Raw genomic sequence first — 25,630 nt, 5'->3', positions numbered from 1 at the left:
AACTTTATTTATAGAAGGTCAACTTTATACTAAGTAAAGATTTCAATAGTTTGTACCCACACAGACACACAAAGTATACAGTGCTGTTTGAAGACTATTTTTACTGTTAATTTTCATAGTATAACACATTAAGGACAGAGATCCTACATTGGGAGCAAGTGCACAGTGACTCTTGTTGTTAATTTAACAATTGACACTCTTATTTATGATGTCAGTGATCACCTGAGGCTCTTGTCATGAGCTGCCAAGGCCACAGAAGCCTCTTGAGTTCACAGACTCTGTCCTTATTTAGACAAGGACATAATCAAAGTGGAAGTTCTCTCCTCCCTTCAGAGAAAGGTACTTCCTTCTTTGATGGTCCTTTCTTTCACTGGGATCTCACTCACAGAGATCTTTCATTTAGGTCATTTTTTGCCACAGTGTCTTGGCTTTCCATGCCTGAAATACCCTCATGGGCTTATTATTATTATTTTTAACAGGCAGAGTGGACAGTGAGAGAGGGAGACAGAGAGAAAGGTCTTCCTTTACCGTTGGTTCACCCTCCAATGACCGCTGCGGCCGGCGCACTGCGGCCAGCGCACCATTCTGATCCGAAGCCAGGAACCATGTGCTTCTCCTGGTCTCCCATGCGGGTGCAGGGCCCAAGCACTTGGGCCATCCTCCACTGCACTCCCGGGCTACAGCAGAGAGCTGGCCTGGAAGAGGGGCAACCGGGACAGAATCTGGTGCCCCAATCGGGACTAGAACCCAGTGTGCCAGTGCTGCAAGGCAGAGGATTAGCCTACTGAGCAGCGGCGCCGGCCCTCATGGGCTTTTTAGCCAGGTTCGAATGCCTTAAGGACTGATCCCGAGGCCAGAGTGCTGTTTAGGGCATTAGTCATTCTATGAGTTGGCTGTGTGTCCTGCTTCCCACGTTGGATGGTTCGCTCCCTTTTTTATTCTATCAGTTAGTATTTGCAGACACTAGTCTTGTTTATGTGATCCCTTTGACTCTTAATCCCATCTTTATGATCAGTACGAGCTTAAACTGATCACTTTAACTAGTAAGATGGCATTGGTACTTGCCAACTTAATGGAATTTGGAGTCCCATGGCAAATGAAATAAATATTTTTTAAGGTGTGTCAAGATATTAGCAATGACAACAAAATATGAATTGCTTTTAATTTTGTATGGGAAGCTACATAGATTATCTCAGCTCAGACAGTTCTATAACATCAGGACTTATAGTCTACATTTGGCTGATACACACACACATACACACACATTTGCATTCACACAGAACCATCTTTAATACCTATGGCACAAGATGGCATAAAAAATAAATTAACCTAAAGAGGTAAAAATCTTATAATTGTAAAAATTTTAAATATATTTATAAACAGTTGTTAACATTGTTGTATTTTATTTCAGTTTTCTCCCTTATACTTTATATTATTGTTACACATCATTAAAAATATTGAAGTAGCTATTTATGTTTTAAATGAACAAATGTATGTTTTTATATTTAATCACTAGAAGCATATTTCACATATGTAAATTTGTAATCATTCCACAGGAATGGGAATTGAAATTAAGCTTTGGAATTGAATGTTACTAGTAAGGTATTTATTTTCACAGTGTCAAAAAGAGGAAAAATCAAGCTTTTCAGAACATAATATTTTTTGTTTCTGACTCCCTTTATTTCTCTTTCAGGCACAACCTTGAATCCTTCAAAGCAAAGTCATCAGAAAGAGAGATTTCTAAACATGCCAGCCAAGGTAGAGCATGTTTGTATAAAAAATGAATGTTGTTTATGGATTTGAGCATAAGGAATAATGTTATTCAAGAGAAAAGATGCTGGATTCACAGACACTTTTTTAAAAACCAAAAATGTTTCCATTCTCTCATTGGTTTTTACTTAGTTGAGGATTGAGGAAATAAGAGAGTTGTAACCATTGAACGAGGTGAGAGCTTCCTCTCTCACAGACCTGTCAAGAGAGGAGACTTAGAATTAAGGCTGATGTGAATTATGCATTTGCCTTAACTTTTAATTTTCCTTTTCTAGTTGGCCTTTTGTGTATTTCTCTTAGTTTTTATTAGAGCAAATTAGCAGTGATCATTTTTATAGCATTAGAAGTCATTTCAAATTGGCTATATGTAACTATGGCATTGATACTTGAGTTTTTACAGTTGATATGGAAGTCTTAAGTATACACTTATAAATAGCAATAAATGCTATTGAATAAAGTGAAATAACTTTGCTTTCTACTAGCTTTCTTCTAAATTAGATTCTGCACGATTGTACTGTATGGTCCTAGGGGGGCTTTGGATTTCTGTTGAGGTTCTGTTCTTTCTAGAATTATGAAATAGAATTACTTTAGTATGTATTTCTTCTCTTAGGAAGCAGCCAATGTCACAGTGGGTGATGTTCTTATTTCTGAGCACAATAAAAAAGGTAAAAACCATAATTACAAAATTTTTTTTATATCTTGCTTTCATTTAAGGGAATTTAGAGGGGAAAATGTCCAATTAACTTATTAATCATTTATACTCATGCTCAGAATACAATTTTCATAGAAGTCAAAATATTTTCAGTTTTGATTGAAACTCATAGTTCTGATAGATGACATATTATTGTTTTGTTAAGAATCCATTGGCTGGGGTGAGCTTTTGGCCTGGTGGTTGAGATGCCAATTAAGATGTTTCTTATACTTGAGTTCATTTCCTGGCTTCACCTCCTGATTCCATCTTCCTGCCACTGCAGACCCTGAGAGTCAGCAGTGACAGCTCGGGTCATTGTGTTTCTGTTACCCAAGTGAGAGAGCTGGATTGAGTTCCCAGCTCTTGGCTTCAACCCTGGCCATTGTGGGGATTTGGGGAATGAACTAACAAATGGGAGCTCTGTCTGTTTGGCTCTTTCTACTTCTCAGAAAAAACTTAGTTTTTTCTCAGTTAATGAAGATCATCATTGTGATCTTTTCACATAAGGAATATTTTTTGTTGTGGTTAGTATAATTTGCTATTTGTATGTCTCATAATAAAGCATTTTTAGAATTATGTCACATTTTTATATAGTCTCAGAAATTTTCATGGTACTGCAGAAATATTTCAAGATGATTATAGTGTAGTGTTGAGAGTCATTATAAAAATAAAGTTACTGGGACTGGTACTGTGGCTTAGTGAGTAAAGCCACCACCTGCAGTGCCGGCATCCCATAAAGGTGCTGGTTGGAATCCCGGTTGCTCCACTTCTGATCCAGCTCTCTGCTATGGTCTGGGAAAGCAGTAGAAGATGGCCCAAGTCCTTGGGCCCCTGCACCCACGTGGGAGACCCGGAAAAAACTCTTGGCTCTTGGCTTCAGATCAGCCAGGTTCCAGCTGTTGCGGCCATTTGGGGAGCAAACCAGCAGATGGAAGTCTCTCTCTCTCTCTCTTCAGGAACTCTGCCTTTCCAATAAACAAATAAATCTTTTAAAAAAATCCGGCTATTTTCCAAATCAACTTTTTTCCCTTCTTAAAAGGAAGAACAATTTACTACCACCTGAGAATCATTCTGCAAATGTTAAAGACTATTTCAGACTGCCTTGCTTAATCTCTGTCACTAGATCTGATGCTTCTTTGGTTGAAAAGACAATTAGAAGTTAGATAAGCTTTTGGTTCTTTAACAGTAAGATCTAAATCAAGCTTTAAATGCCTTCAGAAACTATTTCATATTTGCTGTGGAAATACAGCCAAAACTGGGTTCTGAAGGATTTAGCCAAGCTTTCTCTTCGTAGTTAGTGTTTGGTTACCTTTTAAGTGTATTCTCCCAATCTCTGCTTTGGATGATTTCTTTTTCTTTTCTTTTCTTTTCTTTTCTTTCTTTTTCTTTCTTTCTTTCTTTCTTTCTTTCTTTCTTTCTTTCTTTCTTTCTTTCTTTCTTTCTCTCTCTCTCTCTCTTTCTTTCTTTTCTCTTTCTCTCTTCCTTTCTTTCTTTTTCTTTTTCTTTCTTTCTGTATTTCTTTCTTTCTCTCTCTTTCTTTTCTCTCTCTTCCTTTCTTTCTTTTTCTCTTTCTTTCTTTCTTTCTTTCTTTCTTTCTTTCTTTCTTTCTTTCTTTCTTTCAAGCTAATGTATCTTTCTAATTTACCCTGAAGAAGCAACTTAGGCATTCAGAGGATCTGGCTAATGAAAAGTATTTCTATTAGTCAGGTTTGGAGAATTTTGTTCAGTCCTATCAGAATTCCCACTTCCATAGTTTTTTCATGGTTTTAGGTTCAAAATGGGTTAACAGTAAATGTTGACGTAATGACAAGGAACAGAATCTTAGGAAAATTTCCCCAGCTAAGTTTTTATATCAGCATGTTATTGTGTAAGCATTTTTAAAAAAGCATTTGCTCTGTGGAATGGTGGAAGCCTGGCCCAAGTAAATGTGCAGAAAACATGTGGTGGGCTTCCCTTTGGGCTCTGTTGAATTGCTGAGCTCTGGTGTGTTTCTTTTTAACTGATATCAATTTATTTTCATTTATTTAAAGCATGGAGAGAGAAAAAGATAAAATAGAGATAGGTTGATAAGTAACTTCTATCCACTGGCTCACTCCCCAAATGCTGCAACCAGCATGACTGGGCCAGGCCAAATATGGGAACCTGGAAGTCAATCTGTATCTCCCATGTGTGATGGCAGGGACCCAATTACTCGAGCTTTCTCCCTCGCCTTCTAGGCTGTGCATTAGCAGAAAGTTAGGACTAGGAGTGGAGCTGAGACTCAAACTCAGGCACTCCAATATGGGATGCAGACATCCTATGCAACATCTTAACCACTGCAGCAAAGATCTACCCCTCTGATGTTTTTCTAATAGAGTATGGAAGTCCTGGTTATAATAGTGATGTTGATGCTTAGAAAGAGAAAAGATAACTTATCTCTGCTCTTCTTCTTAAGGGATGTTGCTTAAATCCTCCATCAGCTTTCAAAATGTTGTAGAAGGAACTAAAAATTTCCACAAAGATTTCCTAATTGGAGAAGGAGAGATTTTCAAGGTATACAGACTGGAGGTTCAAAACCGAACATATGCTGTTAAATTATTTAAACAGGTATGGAAAGAATTACTATCACAGGATATCAATTCCATTTATTTGCTCATATTTCATATTAAAATGTGTCATTTTTCATCACCATTGAAAAGAGGTATATATGAAAGTAAAATTTGAGGAATGGAAATAAGATATATAACCTCAGGTGACTGGAAAAATAACTGAGACATGAATGCCTGTCTTGCAAGAATGTGAAAGTTAAGTCCTACTGGTCCATAGATGTATTAACATGAGAAAGACTTATGAAAAGCTTTGCAGGCCTCTGAAACTTTGCTTGTGAGAGTCAAATTGTGCTGGAGGGATCAAATTCAGAAATCAGTAAGAGATAGATATCTACAAAGAGTTGCTCTTAATTTTCTTGTTGTTAGTCAACAATCAAAGAATATTTACTAAACTTCTGTTGGCTGGACGTCTGACCATGGGTGAAATGAATAAGCCATAAGTATGTCCTCAGGAGCTAACAGTCTTCAGGAGAAATGGTCAGGTGAACGAATAATTAAACTGTTGTGAGAGGAAGGCTTTAGCAGAGATTTGTCAAAAGGTCTCAGAGCACATAAAAGATAGCAACTCTAATCACCCAGAGGATGGGTATATCTGGCATCGAGGAGACTATCTGGCACAAAGTATCCCCTCATAAACATCTCTCAAAAGCCAATGAAAAAGTTGATGGAAGGAAGTGACCTTTCAACTGGATTTTGATGGGTGAGAACTTTGGTTGGTAGTGAAAGACAGGAAGTATATTCTAGGTGGAACAAATAGCAGGTGCAAAGACCTGGAGGTTCATGTATGTAAACATAGGTCTTACTCATTGAATGAAGTAGAGTGGATTGTAGGAGGCAGGAAGGTAGGTAAAAGATATAGATGATTTTTAAGTAGGATAGTGAAAGTCTTAGTTTTTTGTTTGTTTGTTTGTTTTTGTTTTTGTTTTTTTTTTTTTTTTGGACAGGCAGAGTTAGACAGTGAGAGAGAGAGACAGAGAGAAAGGTCTTCCTTCCATTGGTTCACCCACAAAATGGCTACTACGGCTGACGTGCTGCACCGATCCGGAGCCAGGAGCCAGACACTTCTTCCTGGTCTCACATGTGGGTGCAGGGCCCAAGCACTTGGGCCATCCTCCACTGCCTTCTCGGGCCACAGCAGAGAGCTGGACTGGAAGAGGAGCAACCGGGACAGAACTGGCGCCCCACCTGGACTAGAACCCGGAGTACTGGCGCCACAGGTGGAGGATTAGCCTAGTGGGCCGTGGCGCCGGCTTGGTTTTTGTTTTTTAAAGTACAATTTTGAATACAGGCTGAAAGGTGGATTGGAAGTTGGCAGAGGGTTTTGGGGAAAGAACTAGATTGGAGGCAGAAGGACTTGGTGGAGAAATATTTCAGCTATATAAGCTAAGGAGTGGAGAGAGTTTAAATCATTATTTTCAATGCTTAACTATGTATTGGAATCACCTAGAGAACTTTTAAAAAACTAGCTTCAGGGGCAGGCATTGGGTCTAGCAGTTAAGATGCCCACATCCCATGTCAGTATACCTGGATTCAGTACCCAGCTCCATTTCTGATTCCAGATTCTTGCTAATACAACAGTGGGGGCTCAAGTGATTGGGTTCCTACCATCCACATGGAGACCTGAATTAAGTTCCTGGCTTAAAATTTTGGCCTGTCCCTGGATGTTCTGGGTATTTGAGGAGTAAGCCAGAGGATAGGAGTGCATGCTGTCCTTCAGTGCCTCACAAATAAAATACGACAAAAAACTAGCTTCATAGCAGTTGGTTAAGTCAGAACGGTGATGATGAAGGCAGGCATCAGTAGTTTTTAAAGCTTCCCAGGTAATTCATGTATATAGTCAGTGTTGGGAACCATTGCTGTAAGCCAGGAAAAGGTTGATGGGTTTAGTGAGGGGAACTCAAACGAGGTGAAAGGGACAAAATCTAGTGATCTGTTGGATAAGACCAGGAAGTGGAGGAGAAAAGGGATCTAAAGTGATTCCTAGTTGACAGCTTATTTAACAGAGCCTTTAAAAAATTATTAGTGTGATGTCTCCATCTCCCCATATTGCATTTTATATCACTTCAAGATTCCTGAGAAGAACAGTCTAATAACAAAGCAATATACTAGCAAAATCATTCAACAAATGGAACGTGGTTGCTGTAGAGGTGACCTCACTGAAACCTGTGCTTACCTGTCCCTGGGCTTTTTTGTACACTCTCTTATTATGGAGGCCCAGGGTCAATTCTCCAGAGGGTCCATGTAATCTAATTTGTACTTCTCTTTGAAGCTGCCCCCACATCACCATCCCTTTTGGAATTTTCTTTCCATGGTTCTGGCTTTAGAATGAGATGTCATCGCTTCTTGGTCCCCTTCCCTTCCTGTCCTAAGGCAAATATTACTTTTTTGATTACCTCTGACCCTTCCAATGTAACTTTAGGGACCTTCCTATGTGTAACCATAGCATCATAGAATTATCTCAAAGCCTTAGTTTCTTCAGCTGCCTCTACCAACAGACTGGATGGCTTTCTTTGAAGAGCTCTGACTTATCTTTGTTTTCTAGTATCTTATTTAGAGCTGGGTCCATAGTGGTTGTTCAGTACCTGTTAGATGAATTGAATGAAGCATACATATGCTTTTCAGGAATTTTGTTGCTGTTCACTAGGCATAAAAACACCCAGAAACTGCAAAAGAATGGAAAAGTCCCACTGTACGTGGTCCTACTCTACATTTTAACTCTTTTTTTTGGGTGATGAGTGGAAGTGTGCTTGGATTTGTGCTCTCTGGTTCTATCTCCTTCCCCTTCTTCAGCCATGCAGAGACATAGATGCACACACATACTCATATACATACATAAACACACAAAGACATGCATACTTTTAAGGAAAGATGAGATCATTTAGTGGAACCTTGGTGAACATTTTTAAAAATAAATATAGTTTTGTAACACTGGGACATTCTCTTCAGTGACCTTTCTTGAAGAGACTAATGTGAGGAATGGTACTGGAGGGCTTGTGCCTCTGGAAGTTTAGTGTGTGCTTAATCATCTGGCAGTCTTTTCACAATGCAGATTATGACTCATCAGATCGGAGCAGGAGCTCAGCAGAAGGTGCAGCGTTTCTCGCCAGCTCCCGGTAGAGCTGCACTTGTTTGTGCATAGACCACACTTTTAAGCACCCGGTATTAGAGCACCAAGTTAGCATAAACTAACCCTTTCATTTTTCACATTAAGAAAACTGTGACTTCAGGGAGATTGAGTGACTGATAGCAAGTCACAAATAGCAAGTGTTCAGAATGGGCCCGAGATCCAGTTTACTTGGCTGCTAGGACCATGGTCCTGTGAAATGTAAATTCTGATGGAGTGGCTCTTGGAAACGATTTGTTACCCTGGTTTATTGTTACTGACTTCCTGGCTTAACTTGGAAAATAACTTCCAGAATTCCTGTTGGATTTCTCTCCTTTTATTCCTGAGGACAGAGCTCTAAATACTCTGCCCTCAGAGCAAATGACAGAAGCTTACAGCTGGTGGGACTGAGGAGCATCCTTTAACTCCTTCCTGGTAGAAGTTAGGAGCTTGAGATCCAGAGACGTGCAATGACATAAAATGTGTGCAAGCATCAAGAACGGTGCCAGGAATAGTGTAGGTGCTCAGTATATCACTGAGTTCAGTCATTCACCCAGTTTTCATGTATCAGGCTCTGGACCAGCTTCTGAAGCTTCTTTGAAGTGAAGAGTTATAGTTCATTTGCTGAGGAAGCCCATCTTTCCAAACTTAACGCAAAGGTGAACTGCAAACATCTCAACATGACTCTAGTAAATGACAAATTAGTGAAATTTTGATGGAAAATAAGGAAATACAACTTGGATTCTCTGTGAGATCAAGCAGGGAGTTTTTTTTTTTTTAACTGTCAAGGGGTTTTCATTAATATATGTAATATTTTTGAATTTGTGCAAATGTATGTAAAATATGATGAAAGTCTGAATATGAAATTTGGCAGTGTGATGTATAGCATGAAAAACTTTTAACTCAAAAGCACTCGTTCTACATCTGTTTTGAAGCTAATGGATTTTTAAAAACTCTTTTGAAAGCTGAAGATCCTCCCCCCAGCAAAATGTTTATATGCGTTTCTACCAAAAATTTCATTTAATTTCAGGGACTATACAGACTGTGTTAGGAATTCCAGAAATACAGGTCCTTCTCTTAATTTTTTTTTCTGTGTATTTAGGAGAAAAAAGTGCAATATAAGAAACAATGGAAGAAATTTTTATCAGAGTTTGAAGTCTTACTACTGTGAGTATATCTTATCCAGAATTTTCCTTGCCTTGTGCTCTGATTTCATCTCTGATCATCTTTGATTTTATGACACAGTGCTTGGCATGGCTGGTATTTAATAAATGTGGGTTGGAAGTTAGAACACTGGATAATTTTTGACATCTGCTTCAGTGTATTCTTTAAAGTATATTTTAATGTAGACCATTTACATAATTCACTAGAACATATTTTAACAAGAAACTGTCACAAGGAAGTGGGTTAAATCGGGTGTGACTAACACAGCTGAATAATAGTTCTTAGAACATTCGAATTGTATATATTTCACTGTTTCCACCCTTCCTTAGAGACATTCCAGTCTAGAAACTGTTTCATCAGTTTTAACTCTCCTCAGGAAGAGAGTTTTATTCAAAGAAATCAAATGCTTTTGATGTGTATATTATTTTCTGGGAATTCATTCATGAGTCTGAGAGCCCTTGGAGACAAATAAAATGACTTCATTTTCATATATATTCATATCTGCAGCTGTGCAACCTTCCTTATTGAAGGTCACTAACCCAATAGAATTCACTCATCACAGTTTACAAATAGAAAATGTTCTTTTCAGATGTCTTCTGGACTGAGATGTAAGAGAGAGGAGTGAGGTGAGGAGAGGAGGTATTATACCATTTTGCTGAATTCCTTTGCTTATATATGCAGAACCAGAAATAAAAATGTTAGAGGTTAATTATAAAAACTTTATATCACTCAATAAAACACTAAATCCAAAATTGTAATAGAAGAGTTTTATATTTAAGGTGTTATTTTTGCTTACAAAAGTAAAATTCAGCTATTTCAAAATTCCAAAAGTACAAAAAGGTAAACCAAGAAAAGATTTTCTCCTACTATTATCCTCCAACCACTGAGCTGACTGTTCAAAGGATCACTGTTATCAGGCTCTTGTCTAATATTTCCAGAGATAGTTTATGCATAGGCAAATGTCTATTGTGTTTTCTGATTTTCCTCTGTTTACCCACAACGTAGCATAAACATTGTTCACTTTCTTCATTTTTGCTTTCTATATTTTATTGTTACTTACTGAATGTTCTTCCATTGGTAAATTAGATTTTTTCTAATCTCATTATTCAAAAATGATACTGCAAGATTGAAACCTCTGTCTTTATTATTTTGTGCCTGTATGAGTGTATCTGTAAGATAAACTCTTATGAATGAAACTGTACCATCAGATGTTTATGTGCATTCATAATAACAAATGGTACTGCAATAGTAGTTGTGCCAGTTTTATGCTTATACCAGTCATGTGTGAGAGTGCCTGGTTTCCCACATTCTTGGCAACCTCTTTTTTTTTTTTTCCAGCTTTTAATTGTTTCTAACCTGTCAGGTAGAAATAATTTTTAAATATAATTTTTTGAAAATATTTACTTGACAAAAAATGTCTGTGTTCACTGTGTACCTTGTGGTGATTTCATATACGTTGTGTAATGTTTATCTCAGTCAAATTAATTAACACATCCATTGCCATTCATGCTATACTTACATCCTTAGTATTTGCTCATCCTATCACTGAACGTTTGTACTCCTTGGCCAATGACTCTCTGTTTACCTTAGCCTCCAGCCCTTGATATCCATTTTTCTACTGTCTGATTCTGTAATTTTGACTTTTTAATTTGCACATGTAAGGGAGATCATACATTGTTAGTCATTCTGTGTCTATTTTATTTCACTTAGAGTGGTATCTTCCAAGTTTGTCCATATTGTTGCAAATGGCAAGGTTTCCTTCTTTATATGGTCAAATAATAATCAATTATATATACTTACATACATATATGTAAATATGAATATATATGTATATGTATTACAGATAAATAATCACATTTTTTCCCCAAGGAACATTCATAATAGCTGTACCAATTTACATTCCCACCAATAGTATGCAAGCATCAGCAGAACGGGCTCCTTGAAAGAAGTAATATCTAAGCTGACACCAAGGGACGGTATTTTTTGTTTATCACATAGATGACATTAAGTGTTAAAGTGATCCTATAAATAGGACTGTTTTATTTATTTATTTAAATTTATTTGACAGGTAGAGTTATAGACAGAGACAGAAAGAAAGGTCTTCCTTCCATTGGCTCACCCCCAAAATGGCCGCTACGGCTGGTGCTGCGCTGATCTGAAGCCAGGAGCCAGGTGCTTCCTCCTGGTCTCCCATGAGGGTGCAGGGGCCCAAGCACTTGGGCCATCCTCCACTGCCTTCCCGGGCCATAACAGAGAGCTGGACTGGAAGAGGAGCAGCTGGGACTAGAACCGGCGCCCATATGGGATGCCAGCGCTGTAGGCAGAGGATTAGCCAAGTGAGCCATGGCACCAGCAGGACTAAATGTTTTAAAATAATAATAGAAAGAATAAAAAAAGAATGAATGCTGCAACATGGGAAGCAGTCCATACAACAGACTCAAAGAATGATAATCACTTCAAATAACAATCTAACCTCAGAATCAGCCCTTAAGGCATTCTGGTCTGGCTGAAAAACCTATGAAAGCATGTCAGACACAGAAAGCCAAAACACTGTGGCAAAAATGTCCCACATGAAGGATTTCTGTGAGTGAGACCCCAACAGAAAGAAGTGGCCTTCAAAGAAGGATGTACTTTACTCTGAAGGGAGGAGAGAACTTCCACTTAGCCCATGGCCCTGTCTAAATGTGGAAGGAGTCAGTGTATTCAAAAGGCTTCCACAGCCTAGTCAGCTCATGTCAAGAGCTTTGAGTGATCACTAACATCATACATAAGTGTTAATTGTTAAATTAACAACAGGAGTCACTGTGCACTAATTTCCCATGCAGGACCTCTCCCCTCAAAGAGTTAACAGTAAAACTTGATTTTAAAGATTTACCTTGCTTTAGTGTATGAAGTAGAGGTCATCATCCATGTATCATAAGCTATAGTAACGTCTAAGTGCTCACAAAAACACACCATCTTGAGTTGTTCTCAAGAAGTCAAATCTCAGAAAGGTTTATTTTTATTGAATCAAAAAGTACTTTCTTGCATCACTGTAAAAACAAGCCTGTTGGTATTCTATTGCACAGTAGAGTAATAATAGTTTACAATAACATACTATACTTTTCTAAATAGCTATAAGAAAGACTTCTGAATGTGCACACTACAAAGAAACCTTGAATATATGAAGCAAGCGATGCTAATTATCCTAATATCATTAAAATGTATGTATGTGTCAAAATACCACATAAATATGTCCAATTACTGTTTGTCAATGAATAACAAAATTTTAAAAATGACATTACCTTAAGAATTATAAACTCCCTAGAATTTGGCTTCTCCTTTTTCTGCCTCCTTCCTTAGGGAAAGAAAGAGAAGCTAATGATTTCTAAGGATCTTCCATTTGACTATGTATTTAACCTTTTCTTTAATTTTTTATGAATAACTTTGAAAAGTAAGTGTTTTAAATTATTGCTTCTTGTTGAAGAAACAGGCTGAGAGATGAGCTAACTTGCCCAAGTTCATGTGGCTGGATAGAAAGACCAGAGATTCAAACCCAAATTTGTTTGTGTTCCATCCTGTCTGCTCTACCACATCATATCTTGCATTGTTTTGTCTTCAGTAGGCACTCAGAAATGCTTGCTAAGCTGATTTTAAAAGATATCAAATCTGCAAAGCTTCAGCTCTATAATACATAAACTCCTGCTGATTTAACAGTTTATAACCAAAGAAAAATTGGTATGGGTCCGTAAGCTTAAAACTAGCAATTTTTCTCTGTGTTTCATGCCATGCTAACTTTTTTCAAAAAATTAATTAATTTATTTGAAAGGCAGGGTTACAGAGAGGCCGAGGCAAAAAGGTCTTCCATCTGCTGGTTCACTTCCCAAATGGCTGCAATGGCTGGAGCTGGGCTGATCTGAAGCCAGAACCTTTTTCTGCATCTCCACATTGGTGCAGGGGCCCAAGCACTTGGGCCAACTTCTACTGCTTTCTCAGGTGCATTGGCAGGGAGCTAGATCAGAAGTGGAGCAGCTGGATATATGTGATGTTTAATCTGCTACACCACAGTGCTGACCCTAAAAATAAAAGTCCATGTGTTTTTATATGTATTTACGAGGAGTTTTCAGAAAGTTCACAGAAATACATATTATGGAACAAACAATGCATGTATTTTAAAAGTTTTTTTTTTTTTGCTTAGCCTTTAGTCCCATTTTCCTATAGACATTCTGAAGTATCCTTATGTGTATGCACATACACGTGCATGAGTGTATATGTTTATATGCATATATGTGAACCTTTTTTCTACCAGAAAAAACTTACTAGTTAATTTTGTTTTCCCAGAAACTTTCTGAAGTACCGTCTTGAGTGTGTATACATACATACACACACACACACACATATGCATATATACACATAGTGAGCATGCATACACACAAAATTATAGGAAAGTTTTACTACTAAAAACTAAAGAAGCTACTACTAAAAAGTAAGGAAGTAAATAATAGACCTTTATAAGTAGAGCTATTTTTATAGCTTTATTAATTTAAATACCCACAATCACACCCAGGACACATTATTCAACAAATAATTATTGAATTCAATTGAGTTCATAGTATGAGCAAATTTTACAATTTTTACTTCATAGTTGCTGCCCTGGTTCCATTGATCTTGATGATGACATGTACATTCAAGGAATAGAATTTTTATTAATAACCTAATAAGTGATAATTAGGAAAGAAGTGTGAATGATGTAGGTTATACTGACATCACTATTCATCTGCTATTTAAAATCAGTGATAACAGAGCAGGTGTTTGTCCTGGCAATTAAGATACTGTTTGGGATGCCCATATTCTGTGTGGGAGTGCTTGTGTTGGAGTCTCAGCTTTGCTTTTGATTCCAGTTTCCTACTGTTGTACACCCTGGGAGGCAGCAGGTTGATGTCTCAAGTAGTCTGCCACCCATGTAGGATTGAGTTCCAGGCTCCTGGCTTTGGGCCAGCCCCAGTTGTTGGAGGGTGAACCAGCAGGAGGAAGAACTCTCTCTCTGTTTTTTGAACTTCCAAATAAAATATAAATAGTGTTTTAAAAAGACTTATTTATTTGGCAGAGTTTAGAGAGAGACAGAGAGAGAAGACCTTCTATCCACTGGTTTACTTCCTAAATGGCTGTAGCAGCCAGAGCTGGGCCAGGCCAACACCAGGAACCTGGAACTCCATCTGGGTCTCCCACATGTATGGCAGGGACCCGAGCATTTGGGCCATCTTCCATTACTTTACCAGGTTCATTAGAGTGGAGATGGATTGAAAGTGGAGCAGCCAGGACTTGAACCAGTGCTCATATGGGATGCCAGTGTTGCAGGTGGAGGCTCATCCTGCTGCGCCATAACGCCAGCCCCAATATATAGTTTTTTAAAAGAAAAATTAGTGATATGCTTTTCCACATCAAACTTGACTAATTGTATAGATTGCAACTGTAAGCTCGAGCTTTGTGAAGACATTGATGTTTCTCTCCAGCTGGTACCTGTCACAGTATCCAACATACTAGTGCTTGAATGGAAGTAACGATTGAATAGAACTAGCCTTCTGTATGCTCATCTTTTGTGATTTCACTTAAATATGTACACGTCAGTAAATCAAATGAACAATGTCAGCAGCATTATCTTTCTTTAATAAATAAGTCATATTGTGTTTTATAATGATAAAAGCAAATAGCAAATAGTATTGCCTATCTTTTATAAAGTTCCCAACAACCCAAATCTTTAGAAATTGTACTTTTTAAATTTCTCTGTCTTGGCCGACACCATGGCTCACTAGGCTAATCCTCCGTCTGTGGCCCCTGTACCCTGGGTTCTAGTCTTGGTTGGGGTGCCAGATTCTATCCCAGTTGCTCCTCTTCCAGTCCAGCTCTCTGCCATGGCCTGGGAAGGCAGTGGAAAATGGCCCAAGTGCTTGGGCCCTGCACCCTCATGGGAGACCAGGAAGAAGCACCTGGCTCCTGGTTTCAAATCGGCGCAGCGTGCCAGCTGTAGCGGCCATTTGAGGGGTGAATCAACGGAAGGAAGACCTTTCTCTCTGTCTCTTTCTTTCTCTCACTGTCTAACTCTGCCTGTCAAAAAATTAAAAAATTAAAAATTAAAAAATAAAATATTAAAAATAAAAAATTTCTCTGTCTTATTTTTGGGTATTTTATTTTTGTTGATCACAATCAAAAAGAGTGACTAGTATTTGTTAAAATTCTTTATGCCAGTTTGAAATGCAAAACTGCATCACATGTCTAATGACACATCCCTGGCCAAATTTGTATGCTGTTAGACCTTTTCCCCATCCCATCTTCTTGCCCCTAAACCTGAACATTGTGTGTTTTCTATTTGAATAAACAATTTGATGTCTTTAAAAATCTCTTTCCAGGTTTCATCACCCAAACATACTGGAGTTGGCTGCATATTTTGCAGAGGCTGAGCAGTTCTGTTTGGTTTATCCTTATATGAGAAATGGCACACTTTTGGACAGATTGCAGTGTATAGTAAGTCATACTCATTATTCTGCCTGGTCCTTTGACCCTCTGATGCCCCAAGGGAACTGCTGAACCCCTCTAAGAGAGCTGAGAGGACATCAGGGGATGGGCACGAGTGGGTTTCCTACGGAAGTAGAGGACCTCTCTAGGAATTAATTCTTTCTAGAAGACTGCATGAATACCTGAGTTACAGTGCTGTGTGTAACGTGGTTACCAAAAGATTTGCTAGGTCCTTCTCCTTGTTGATTACATTCTCCCATTGAATTTATATCGGCTGTCCTTATTTTTCAGATAACTTTATTTTGTGTAACTTTATACAAAGTATCATTCAATACAAAGGATAGACATAAAAAATCTACTAAAGGGCTTCTTGTAAGATGCTTTTGAAGGGTAAATCTAAAAAGAGATTCCAAATAGGTGAACCTTCAGCTAAGGATGATAATAAAGGATGATAATAAAGGATAATAAGGATAATAATAAAGGATGATAATAAATCACCCACACTATTGTGCAACAAATAATTTAAAAATATTATTTAATGAACTTTTTAAAACTATTTGTTTTTTTAAGAAAGCTTTTATTTAATAAATATAAATTTCATAGGTAAAGCCTTTGGAATATATCAGTTCTTCCCCCCATATCCACCCTCCCATTCCCAAACTGTCCTACCTCCTACTCCCTCTCCCATCCCGTTCTTCATTAAGATTCAATACTAAGTAAAGATCAACTCAATACTAAGAAAGATTTTAAAAGTTTGCACTTACACAGACAAAGTATAAAGTACTGTTTGAAAACAAATTTTACCATTCTCATAGTACAACTCATTAAGGACAGAGGTCCTACGTATAGAGCACAGTTACTCCTGTTGTTGATTTAACAATTGACACTCTTATTTATGACATCAGTGATCACTTGAGGCTCTTGTCATGAGCTGCCGAGGCTATGGAAGCCTTTTGATTCCACAAACTGAAATTATTTAGACAGGGCCATAATCAAAGTAGAAGTTCTCTCCTCCTTTCAGAGAAAGGTACCTCCTTCTTTGATGGTCCTTTCTTTCCACTGGGATCTCACAGAGATCTTTCATTTAGGTCATTTTTTGCCACAGTGTCTTGGCTTTCCATGCCTGAGAAATCCCAGTGGGCTTTTAAGCCAGATCCGAATGCCTTAAGGGCTGATTCTGAGGCCAGAGTGCTGTTTAGGGCATTTGTCATTCTATGTGTCTGCTGTGTGGCCTGCTTCCCCTGTTGGGTAATTCTCTCCTTTTTAATTCTATCTATTGTCATTAGCAGATACTTTTTCTTATTTATGTGATCCCTTTGACACTTAATCCTATCTGTATGATCAGTTGCACACTTAGTATGATCACTTTAACATGTAAGATGGCATTAGTATATGCCAACTGAATGGAATTTGGAGTCCCATGGCAAATTTTTAGCTTTACCCTTAGGTGTAAGTCCGTGGGAACATGTGCTGAACTGTACATCTCCTCCCTATCTTATTCCCACTCTTATTTTTTAACAGGGATCAATTTTCCATTGGATTTAAACACCTAAGGTTATTTCTGTGTTAAGTAAAGAGTTCGCCCAATGGTATTAAGTAGAAAAAGAATGTACAAAAAAAAAAAAAAATAGTAAGCTGTTCCTCAACAGTCAGGACAAGGACTGATCAAGTCAGTTTCTCATAGTATCCATTTCACTTCTACAGGTTTCCTTTTAGGTGCTCAGTTAGTTGTCACAGATCAGGGAGAAAATATGATATTTGTACCTTTGGAACTGGCTTATTTCACTCAGCATGATGTTTTCCAGATTCCTCCATTTTGTTGCAAGTGACTGGATTTCATTTTTTTTTTTTTTACCGCTATGTAGTATTTCATAGAGTGCATATCCCATAATTTCTTTATCCAGTCTTCCATTGATGGACATTTAGATTGATTCCATGTCTTAGCTATTGTGAATTGAGCTGCAATAAACATGGAGGTACAGATAGCTCTTTTATTTGCCAATTTAATTTCTCTTGAGTAAATTCTAAGAAGTGGGAGGCTGGGCTGTATGGTAGGGCTATATTCAGATTTCTGAGGAATCTCCAAACTGTCTTCCATAGTGGCTTTACCAGTTTGCATTCCCACCAACAGTGGGTTAGTGTGCCTTTTTCCCCACATCCTTGCCAGCATCTGTTTTTTTTTATTTCTGTATGAAAGCCATTCTAACCAGGATGGGGTGAAACCTCATTGTGGTTTTGATTTGCATTTCCCTGATAACTAGTGATCCTGAACATTTTTTTCATGTATCTGTTGGCCATTTGGCCCATTTTTTGAAAATGTTTAAGTCCTTGACCGATCACTTAAGTGTGTTGTTTGTTTTGTTGTTGTGGAGTTTCTTGATCTCTTTGTAAATTCTGGTTATTAATCCTTTATCAGTTGCATAGTTTACACATAATTTCTCCCATTCTGTCGGTTTTCTCTTCACTTTCCTGACCGTTTCTTTTGTCGTATAGAAACTTCTCAATTTGATGTAATTCCAGTTGTCAATTTTGGCTTTGGCTGCCCGTGCCTCTGTAGTCTTTTCCAAGAAATATTTTCTGTGCCTATATTTTGCAGGGTTTCTCCAATGTTCTCTAATAATTTGATGGTGTAAAGTTGTAGATTTAATCCATGTTGAGTGGATTTTTGTGTGAAGTGTAAGATATGGGTCTTGCATCCTACTTCTGCATGTGGAAATCCAGTTTTCCCAGCACCATTTGTTGAATAGACCATCTAATAAACTTTTAAATAGTGTCATCTTGCTAGCCATTGTTTATGAAGAAACCAATAACTGTTATTGGTGATAGAGAGAAACCCATTTAGAATTAAAAATAGATTGTGGCAAGGCAGACATTTAGCTTAGGAGTTAAAACATTGAGTTAAGACATTCTATATTGGAGTGCTTGAGTTCACTACCTGGTTCTAGCTTCTGACTCCAGTTTCTGCCAATGTAGACTCCGGAGGCAGCAGTAATGGCTCAACTAGTTGGACCACTGCCACCCAACATAGGCGACCTGCACTGTGTTCTCGGCTCTCAACTTCAGCCCAGCCAGTCCCCACTGTAACAGGCATTTGGGAGCAAACCAGCAGATGAGAGAGATCTCTGTCTAGCTGTTTACTATAACTCTCAAATTTAAAAAAGTAGATTGTGACATCTTCTATTTTGGTATGCTACTATACAATGAATCTCAATGGCTTTTACTCATAAAGCATAACCAAACCAACTGCTGTTATCTTTTTAGGGTGACACAGCTCCACTTTCTTGGGATGTTCGAATCAGTATATTAGTAGGAATATCTAGAGCCATTCTGTACCTGCACAACATTCAACCATGCTCGGTCATCTGTGGCAGTATATCAAGGTAAATGATCCCAGAACTTTAGCTTACACCTGAAAACTCCTTTCTTTGTCACAGATAAGTCACACTTCACACTATTCTGTCCCTAGCTTTCCTGGTATGTATGTATGCATATTAAAAAACTTTCTTTTGAATATTTCACATCTGACCTTTTCATTAATGAAAATGTATCTACTGAATTTAAAAAGCTACATTTATGTTGCCAAAGAGAGAGTTAATATTATCTTTGGGAATTATTAATGAACAATGTAGGTAGACAACTCTGTGTATTTTATTAATTATACCTATTTGCAGACTGGGGAATGTACCTGTATTAATCTCACAATTTTAACTGAGGCTTAAGGAAAGGTTAAGGTGACTTATACAGGGACTCCTAGAAAGATAACAACAGTAAGTGGCAATTAAAATTCTTTGTCCTTGAGTCACTGATGTCTTGTTCATTCTACTGAGCCTTCAGCCTGATAACTTTATGGATTTATTTATGACAAGCCATGCAGCAATCCCAGTGTGTATTTTTGAAAAATGATGAAATTATAAGCAACATCTTCAGTCTTTCTTCTCCTTCTTTGGTGGGCATAAAGAATCATTCAGATAGAGTGAGTACCTTATAGCAAAAAGCCCTCTGGTGGATGTTTCCTGTGTGCCCTTTATCTTGAATCTATCCAGAAGTACATTAATATACCTGCACTGTATCAGGGAAAACTGGACAGAAAAGATTGCTGGCTCCTCTGAACCATTTCCTGGAATCTTAAAGCTATTATTGTTCTTTCGACTTCAGTAGCAGAGGGACTGATTGCTTCCTTATTTGTTTTTTTCCCCCTGGGGAAATGAACTCCATTTGATAAGACTCTAGATTTTTATTTAGTCTTGGATGAGTGGAGGGAGCTCCTTGTAGATGTATACCCCTATTCTGGTGTGGAAAATTATTTACTTTTAATAGTTCCAATCAACACAAAATTGATGCACCCTTATGGAATCTGGACATAGAGGGATTGGGACCATCCCAGCAGTTGGTGAAATCATTCATTAAGGTCAGTTCCAAAGGGAAGAGGTGACCACCCCCAACCTAAAACAATTTCTTTCCAGCTTGTAAGCATCACTGAAGATATACATTTTACTGAGTCAATAACTATCCAGAGTTTTGTTGTCCATATTCTTCCTTTGGCTAAAAAAAATCCTTATTTTGTTTTAAGTCCCATGTATCAATATATTAATTTTATTGTTTCCTTTTGAGTGGCTGTGTTCATCAAGTACTTTTCTGGAAGCTGAGTTTTAAGGAGAGAGGAGAGAGGTAGAAGGTGTCTAGGTTCTGATTTTTAATGGGGAAATGGGGCTGGGCATATTAAGCCACTGCTTGGGATGCCGGCATTCCATATAGGAATGCAAGTTCAAATCCTGGCTGCTCCACTTCTGATCCAGCTCCCTGCTATTGTGCCAGAGAAGGCAGCAGAAGATGGTCCAAGTGCTTGGGCCCCTGCCTCCCTTGTGGGATATAAGGATGGAGTTCTTGGTTCCTAATTTCATCCTGGCCCGATATTGGCCATGGCAGCCATTTGATGTAGTGAATTGGTAGATGGAAGATTTCTTTCTCTCTCTTTTCAGAATAAATAATCAAAAATTTTAAAACAGAAGAGAGGGACAGGGAGGGCAATCAGCTAAAGCAGAGGGGGACATCAAGATGGGGAGGAGCAGGTTTAGGGAAAGACTAGGGATAAAGGGTAAAGACTTTTGCATTTAGATCTTTTAGCGGGAGCTTATGGTAAAGAAGGGAAGTCAGACAAAATTGGGCAGCTGGAGAGCATGAGCTGGGCTCTTATAAAAGAGGTCTCTGCTGATACCATGGTGAAGTTCTGAAGCTGGAGTGGTCTTTCAGAGATATCCCCCAAATAAAAGATAGGGTGCTTGGGCTTTGCTCCCCCGTGTCTGTCCAGTCATGTTGTGGGGCTATAATTTGGATGAAGTAACTCTCCTACCAAGGACAGTTCCCAGGCTGGGACTCCATTGTGGTCATCATCAGCCAGTCTTCTTTTTAGGGGAGCAAGAGCCTTCCAGGGACCTGAGGAGGGAACTAGGAAATGGCAGTAGAGGGAGTGACACTACACAGTCACACAGTCATGGAGGAAGATTTGACTGGATGGAGCTTTGAATAATGTGACCCAAGGATTTTTCATTTTTTTTGTGCTTTCCTCCTCACCCTTCTCCCATCTTTTCCTTTTATCTGAGTATTTCTTAATGTTTCAACAAGAGACTCTAATTTACAAAGCAGATGTTCCACTTGAAATATGACTCTAAACCAATTGCTTAATATCTGTAAGTCTCGTTTTTCCCTCTACAGAATGCTAGTAGTAAATGATAGCTTCCATCTCTTAGGAATAAATAACATAAGTTACTTGTGATCCTTAGCAAGGAGTACACACTGACCCCATGGGAACTCCTGCCATTATTGGTCAAGAAACTGTAGGAGTTGCATGGACAGGCTAAGCAATATGGTAGCTGATCAGTCTATTTTACTTTTTACTCTTTAACTTAACACCATCGTCAATTTACTGTGTTTGGAAGTAGACCCAAAAACCAAGCTCTAATTTAAGAAACCTCACATGTATGTTAATATGTCTATCAGATATTTTGAGAATCACATTCATTTTAGTTCACAAATATTTTTGGAACATCTATTGAGTGCAGCAAATTGTGTTAGACTGTAGTGGGGGAGATATTGGTAATAATAGTCTTGTTCTTGAAGATTCAACCTGGTGATCAAGGATATAACACACAGAAACAATGTACCTTTACAGTAAATGTGCCCAAAGCATCATTGGCCTTAGAAGGCTTTCTCTGTTTAAAGAGTTCCAAGCCAACTTGGGCCCTGCACCCCATGGGAGACCAGGAGAAGCACCTGGTTCCTGCCATCGGATCAGCGCGGTGCGCCGACCGCAGCACGCTACCGCGGCGGCCATTGGAGGGTGAACCAACGGCAAAAGGAAGACCTTTCTCTCTGTCTCTCTCTCACTGTCCACTCTGCCTGTCAAAAAAAAAAAAAAAAGAGTTCCAAGCCAAGTCCTGGACAGAGCAGGTCATGGAAATGGACTGGCTGAAAGAGGGAGAGAGATATTTCTGGTGGAAGCCTTTATCTTTTCAAATAAACCGAGCTAAGATCTGCCAAGTACATAACAAAAGTAAGAAAGGAATGTTTGGCTAGAGAGGAAAGAACAAGATGGGAGATAAAGCTAAGAGGAGGCTTGAGAATATGGTGGGTAGGGGGTCATATTGAGCCTTGAACACCAAAAGGGCTGAAGAACTATGTTTGATAAGCTGGGCTCTAGTGAGAGACTCTGAGTATTGTCTGGGATATAGGTGGGCAATGAAAGATTCTAGAGTCTCATTGGTCATCTCATAACTTAAAAGGCAGTCAGTTCTTCCATTCCAGTGCCCCAGTTACTTATCTGAATATGCCAAACTATAAAATCCTATAAACAGCACTGATAGACAGAACACCCAAGGGATAATAAAAATATGGTATGATATGGAAGAGACCGGGCTTGAATAAGAAATGTAGCTACCAATGCTTTTAATTTTTCACTTGGTAGAGGGGTGCTGATGATTGATGCCACAATACCTGAGAGGAGCATCTTATGAAGAAAGATGGGTTATTTTATCTTACAGTTTGGAGGTTCACAGTCCAAGATCAGTGGCCACATTGTTCCAGGCTGCTGGTGAAGTGGAAAGATGGTGCAGGGACAGTCACATGGAGAGTCATGAAGCAGAGAGGGAAGCTGAGCGAAGCTTAGATAACCAACCCTCTCTCAAGAACTACCTTCCAAGGGCACACCCAGTGACTTAAGGACTTCCCATTGTGCCCATTTCCAAGATGCTGAAACAGGGTTAAATCTCCACCCCTAATCCATTAACCATTAATATAAGACATTAAGATTGAAATATCTGTGTGAATGTGTGGAGCCAAATCCTGCTTAAACCATCATAATGCCCTTCTGGGTTCTCCAGAGTTTGAAGACTCAAATGTAACATATCCACACATGTACCTGCCTATGTCAGAGTGTGGTCTGCCAAAGTTGTGTGCATCCCATTTGAGAATTGTGGCTTTGCAAGGCTGCATGAGTGTGAATCTGCCTGTTCCAGGGCACATCAGCCCCTTCCACAGCCATTGAACTCTCGCCCTTTTGCTGAGCTGCTAGCAAAGATGTTAATTAATGCCAAGTGTAACTATAGATATCCTCCCTCTTATTTGACGAAGTGTACACCTGTTCTCTAGACACTGGAGTGAAACCAAGTCAGTTCATTCAAGCCGCTGAACATCTGTCAGATGGTAATGACATTCACTCCCCAGAGGTCTCTGTGAAATGTGAATTGGCTGACCCAGTTCATCCTCCCAAATCTCTTCTAAATGAGTCCTACGTTTTGCTCTAAACCCGGGCCTCCTTGATTCTTGGTCTCTTTCTGTACTGCCAAGAGCTTTTAGGAGGCTATGAAATCCTGCCTCTTCTGCCTTTGTCATACTAATTTTCTGAATCTTCAAGGAAAGACAGCTTCTGGGAGGGAATGCTGTTTTATTGTACAGCTCTGATATTTGGCTCAGAAAAGAACATCTCAAAATCTATTAAACAGTGACCTTTTCTATGGATAAGTCAAAGATTTGTTTTTGTTGGTGGAGTGAGAAATGGAAGATATTTTTTTACCTTTCTTTTCTTTTTGAAATTCAGGCTTCAGACCAGTGAGTCACAGAAGAATGTATCATAAATCATTTGCCATTATTAAATCATTTTTAATGGTATGAAATAACATAGAACAATGTTTATAAAGTGAGACTAAAGGGAAAAAGCCAAATTGATGTATTATACAGCATGTAACTTTGTAGAGCTACAAATTCATGTATTAAAGAAAGATTAAGGGCTGGTGCCACAGTTCAATAGGCTAATCCTCCGCCTTGTGGCGCCGGCACACCGGGTTCTAGTTCTGGTCGGGGTGCCGGATTCTGTCCCGGTTGCCCCTCTTCCAGGCCAGCTCTCTGCTGTGGCCAGGGAGTGCAGTGGAGGATGGCCCAAGTGCTTGGGCCCTGCACCCCATGGGAGACCAGGATAAGCACCTGGCTCCTGCCTTCGGATCAGTGTGGTGCACTGGCCGCGGCAGCCATTGGAGGGTGAACCAGTGGCAAAGGAAGACCTTTCTCTCTGTCTCTCACTCTCTCACTGTCCACTCTGCCTGTCAAAAAATAAAAAAAATTTAAAAAATTTTAAAAATAAAAAAAGAAAGATTAAGACATACAAAATATCAATCAGGGGCCAGTGTTGTGACACAGCAGGTTAACCTGCTGCTTATAATGCTGGCATCTCATATCAGAAAACCACTTCAAGTCCAGCTGCTCCACTTCTGACCCAGCTCCTTGCTAATGTGCCTGGGAAGGCAGCGAAAAATACCCAAGTACTTGGGCCCCTGTTTCCCATGTGGGAAACTCAGATGGAGTTCCTGCCTCCTGGCTTCTGCCTGGCCCAGATCTGGCCATGTGGGGAGTGAACCAGCAGATGGAAGATCTCTCTCTTTCTGTCTCTCTCTTTTTCTGTCACTCTGCTTGTCAAATAAATACATCTTTTTAAAAAATGGCCATATCTTTATTTGGATGGAAAGACTATGGCTTATTTACTTTAATGCCTTATTTTTTTTACTTCTGCTTTATATTTTTTAAAGTTTATTTGAGGACTATGTTCTCTTATAATAAAATTTAATCTATTAGAAAAAATAACTTGGCATCATACATTTCTCCCTCAAACCAAATAATTGGAAGATGTTACAAGAGAATCTCATGTTACTAAGTGAAATCCTGAAGTTATTATTTCCATCATTCTCTATAATTTAGTCTATATGTACTGAATCTTTTTTTTTTTTTTGACAGGCAGAGTGGATAGAGAGAGAGACAGAGAGAAAGGTCTTCCTTTTTGCCATTGGTTCACCCTCCAATGGCTGCTGCGGTCGGCGCATCGCGCTGATCCGAAGCCAGGAGCCAGGTGCTTCTCCTGGTCTCCCATGCGGGTGCAGGGCCCAAGGACTTGGGCCATCCTCCACTGCCTTCCCAGGCCATAGCAGAGAGCTGGCCTGGAAGAGGGGCAACCGGGATAGAATCCAGTGCCCCAACTGGGACTAGAACCCGGTGTGCCAGCGCCACAAGGTGGAGGATTAGCCTGTTGAGCCACGGCGCCGGCCTTGAATCTTGATAACTGTATGCCTTTATGGTTTTTAAACCTTTTTTAAAGTGAAAATTTGTACGACTACTCTTCAGCAGCCTGGAGCCCAAAAGTGTGAGCCACACCTTTTGTCTCAGCAGAATGAAATAGTGTCTACACTGTCCCTGCAGAAGAGGAAGGGTGATGATGTGGGAGGGGTCCCCAAGCCTGCAAGGTCATGCCCTCTGGTCACAGTCTTCCCATTCGGACACCCA

The 25,630-nt window shown here is 39.1% G+C and overlaps 1 protein-coding gene across 4 annotated transcripts in view; it reads left to right on the top strand.

The window, feature by feature from the left end:
* IRAK3 (interleukin 1 receptor associated kinase 3) overlaps positions 1 to 25,630 on the top strand; it is a 64,092-nt gene that overhangs the window by 20,316 nt on the left and 18,146 nt on the right. For 3 of the 4 annotated variants that reach the window (XM_062203287.1, XM_062203286.1, XM_062203284.1), the window contains exons 3-8: positions 1,694 to 1,758; positions 2,381 to 2,435; positions 4,896 to 5,047; positions 9,255 to 9,319; positions 15,703 to 15,817; positions 19,070 to 19,188. In XM_062203287.1, coding sequence (XP_062059271.1) covers positions 1,694 to 1,758; positions 2,381 to 2,435; positions 4,896 to 5,047; positions 9,255 to 9,319; positions 15,703 to 15,817; positions 19,070 to 19,188 — 571 coding nt within the window. The remainder of the gene's footprint in view (positions 1 to 1,693; positions 1,759 to 2,380; positions 2,436 to 4,895; positions 5,048 to 9,254; positions 9,320 to 15,702; positions 15,818 to 19,069; positions 19,189 to 25,630) is intronic. The other variant, XM_062203285.1, reaches the window with a different exon arrangement.

The sequence above is a fragment of the Lepus europaeus genome, chromosome 10 (genome assembly GCF_033115175.1).
Source record: "Lepus europaeus isolate LE1 chromosome 10, mLepTim1.pri, whole genome shotgun sequence".
Lineage (NCBI taxonomy): Eukaryota > Metazoa > Chordata > Mammalia > Lagomorpha > Leporidae > Lepus > Lepus europaeus.
Note: the sequence above shows the minus strand (reverse complement) of the source record. Positions and strands in the feature narration are given on the sequence as shown.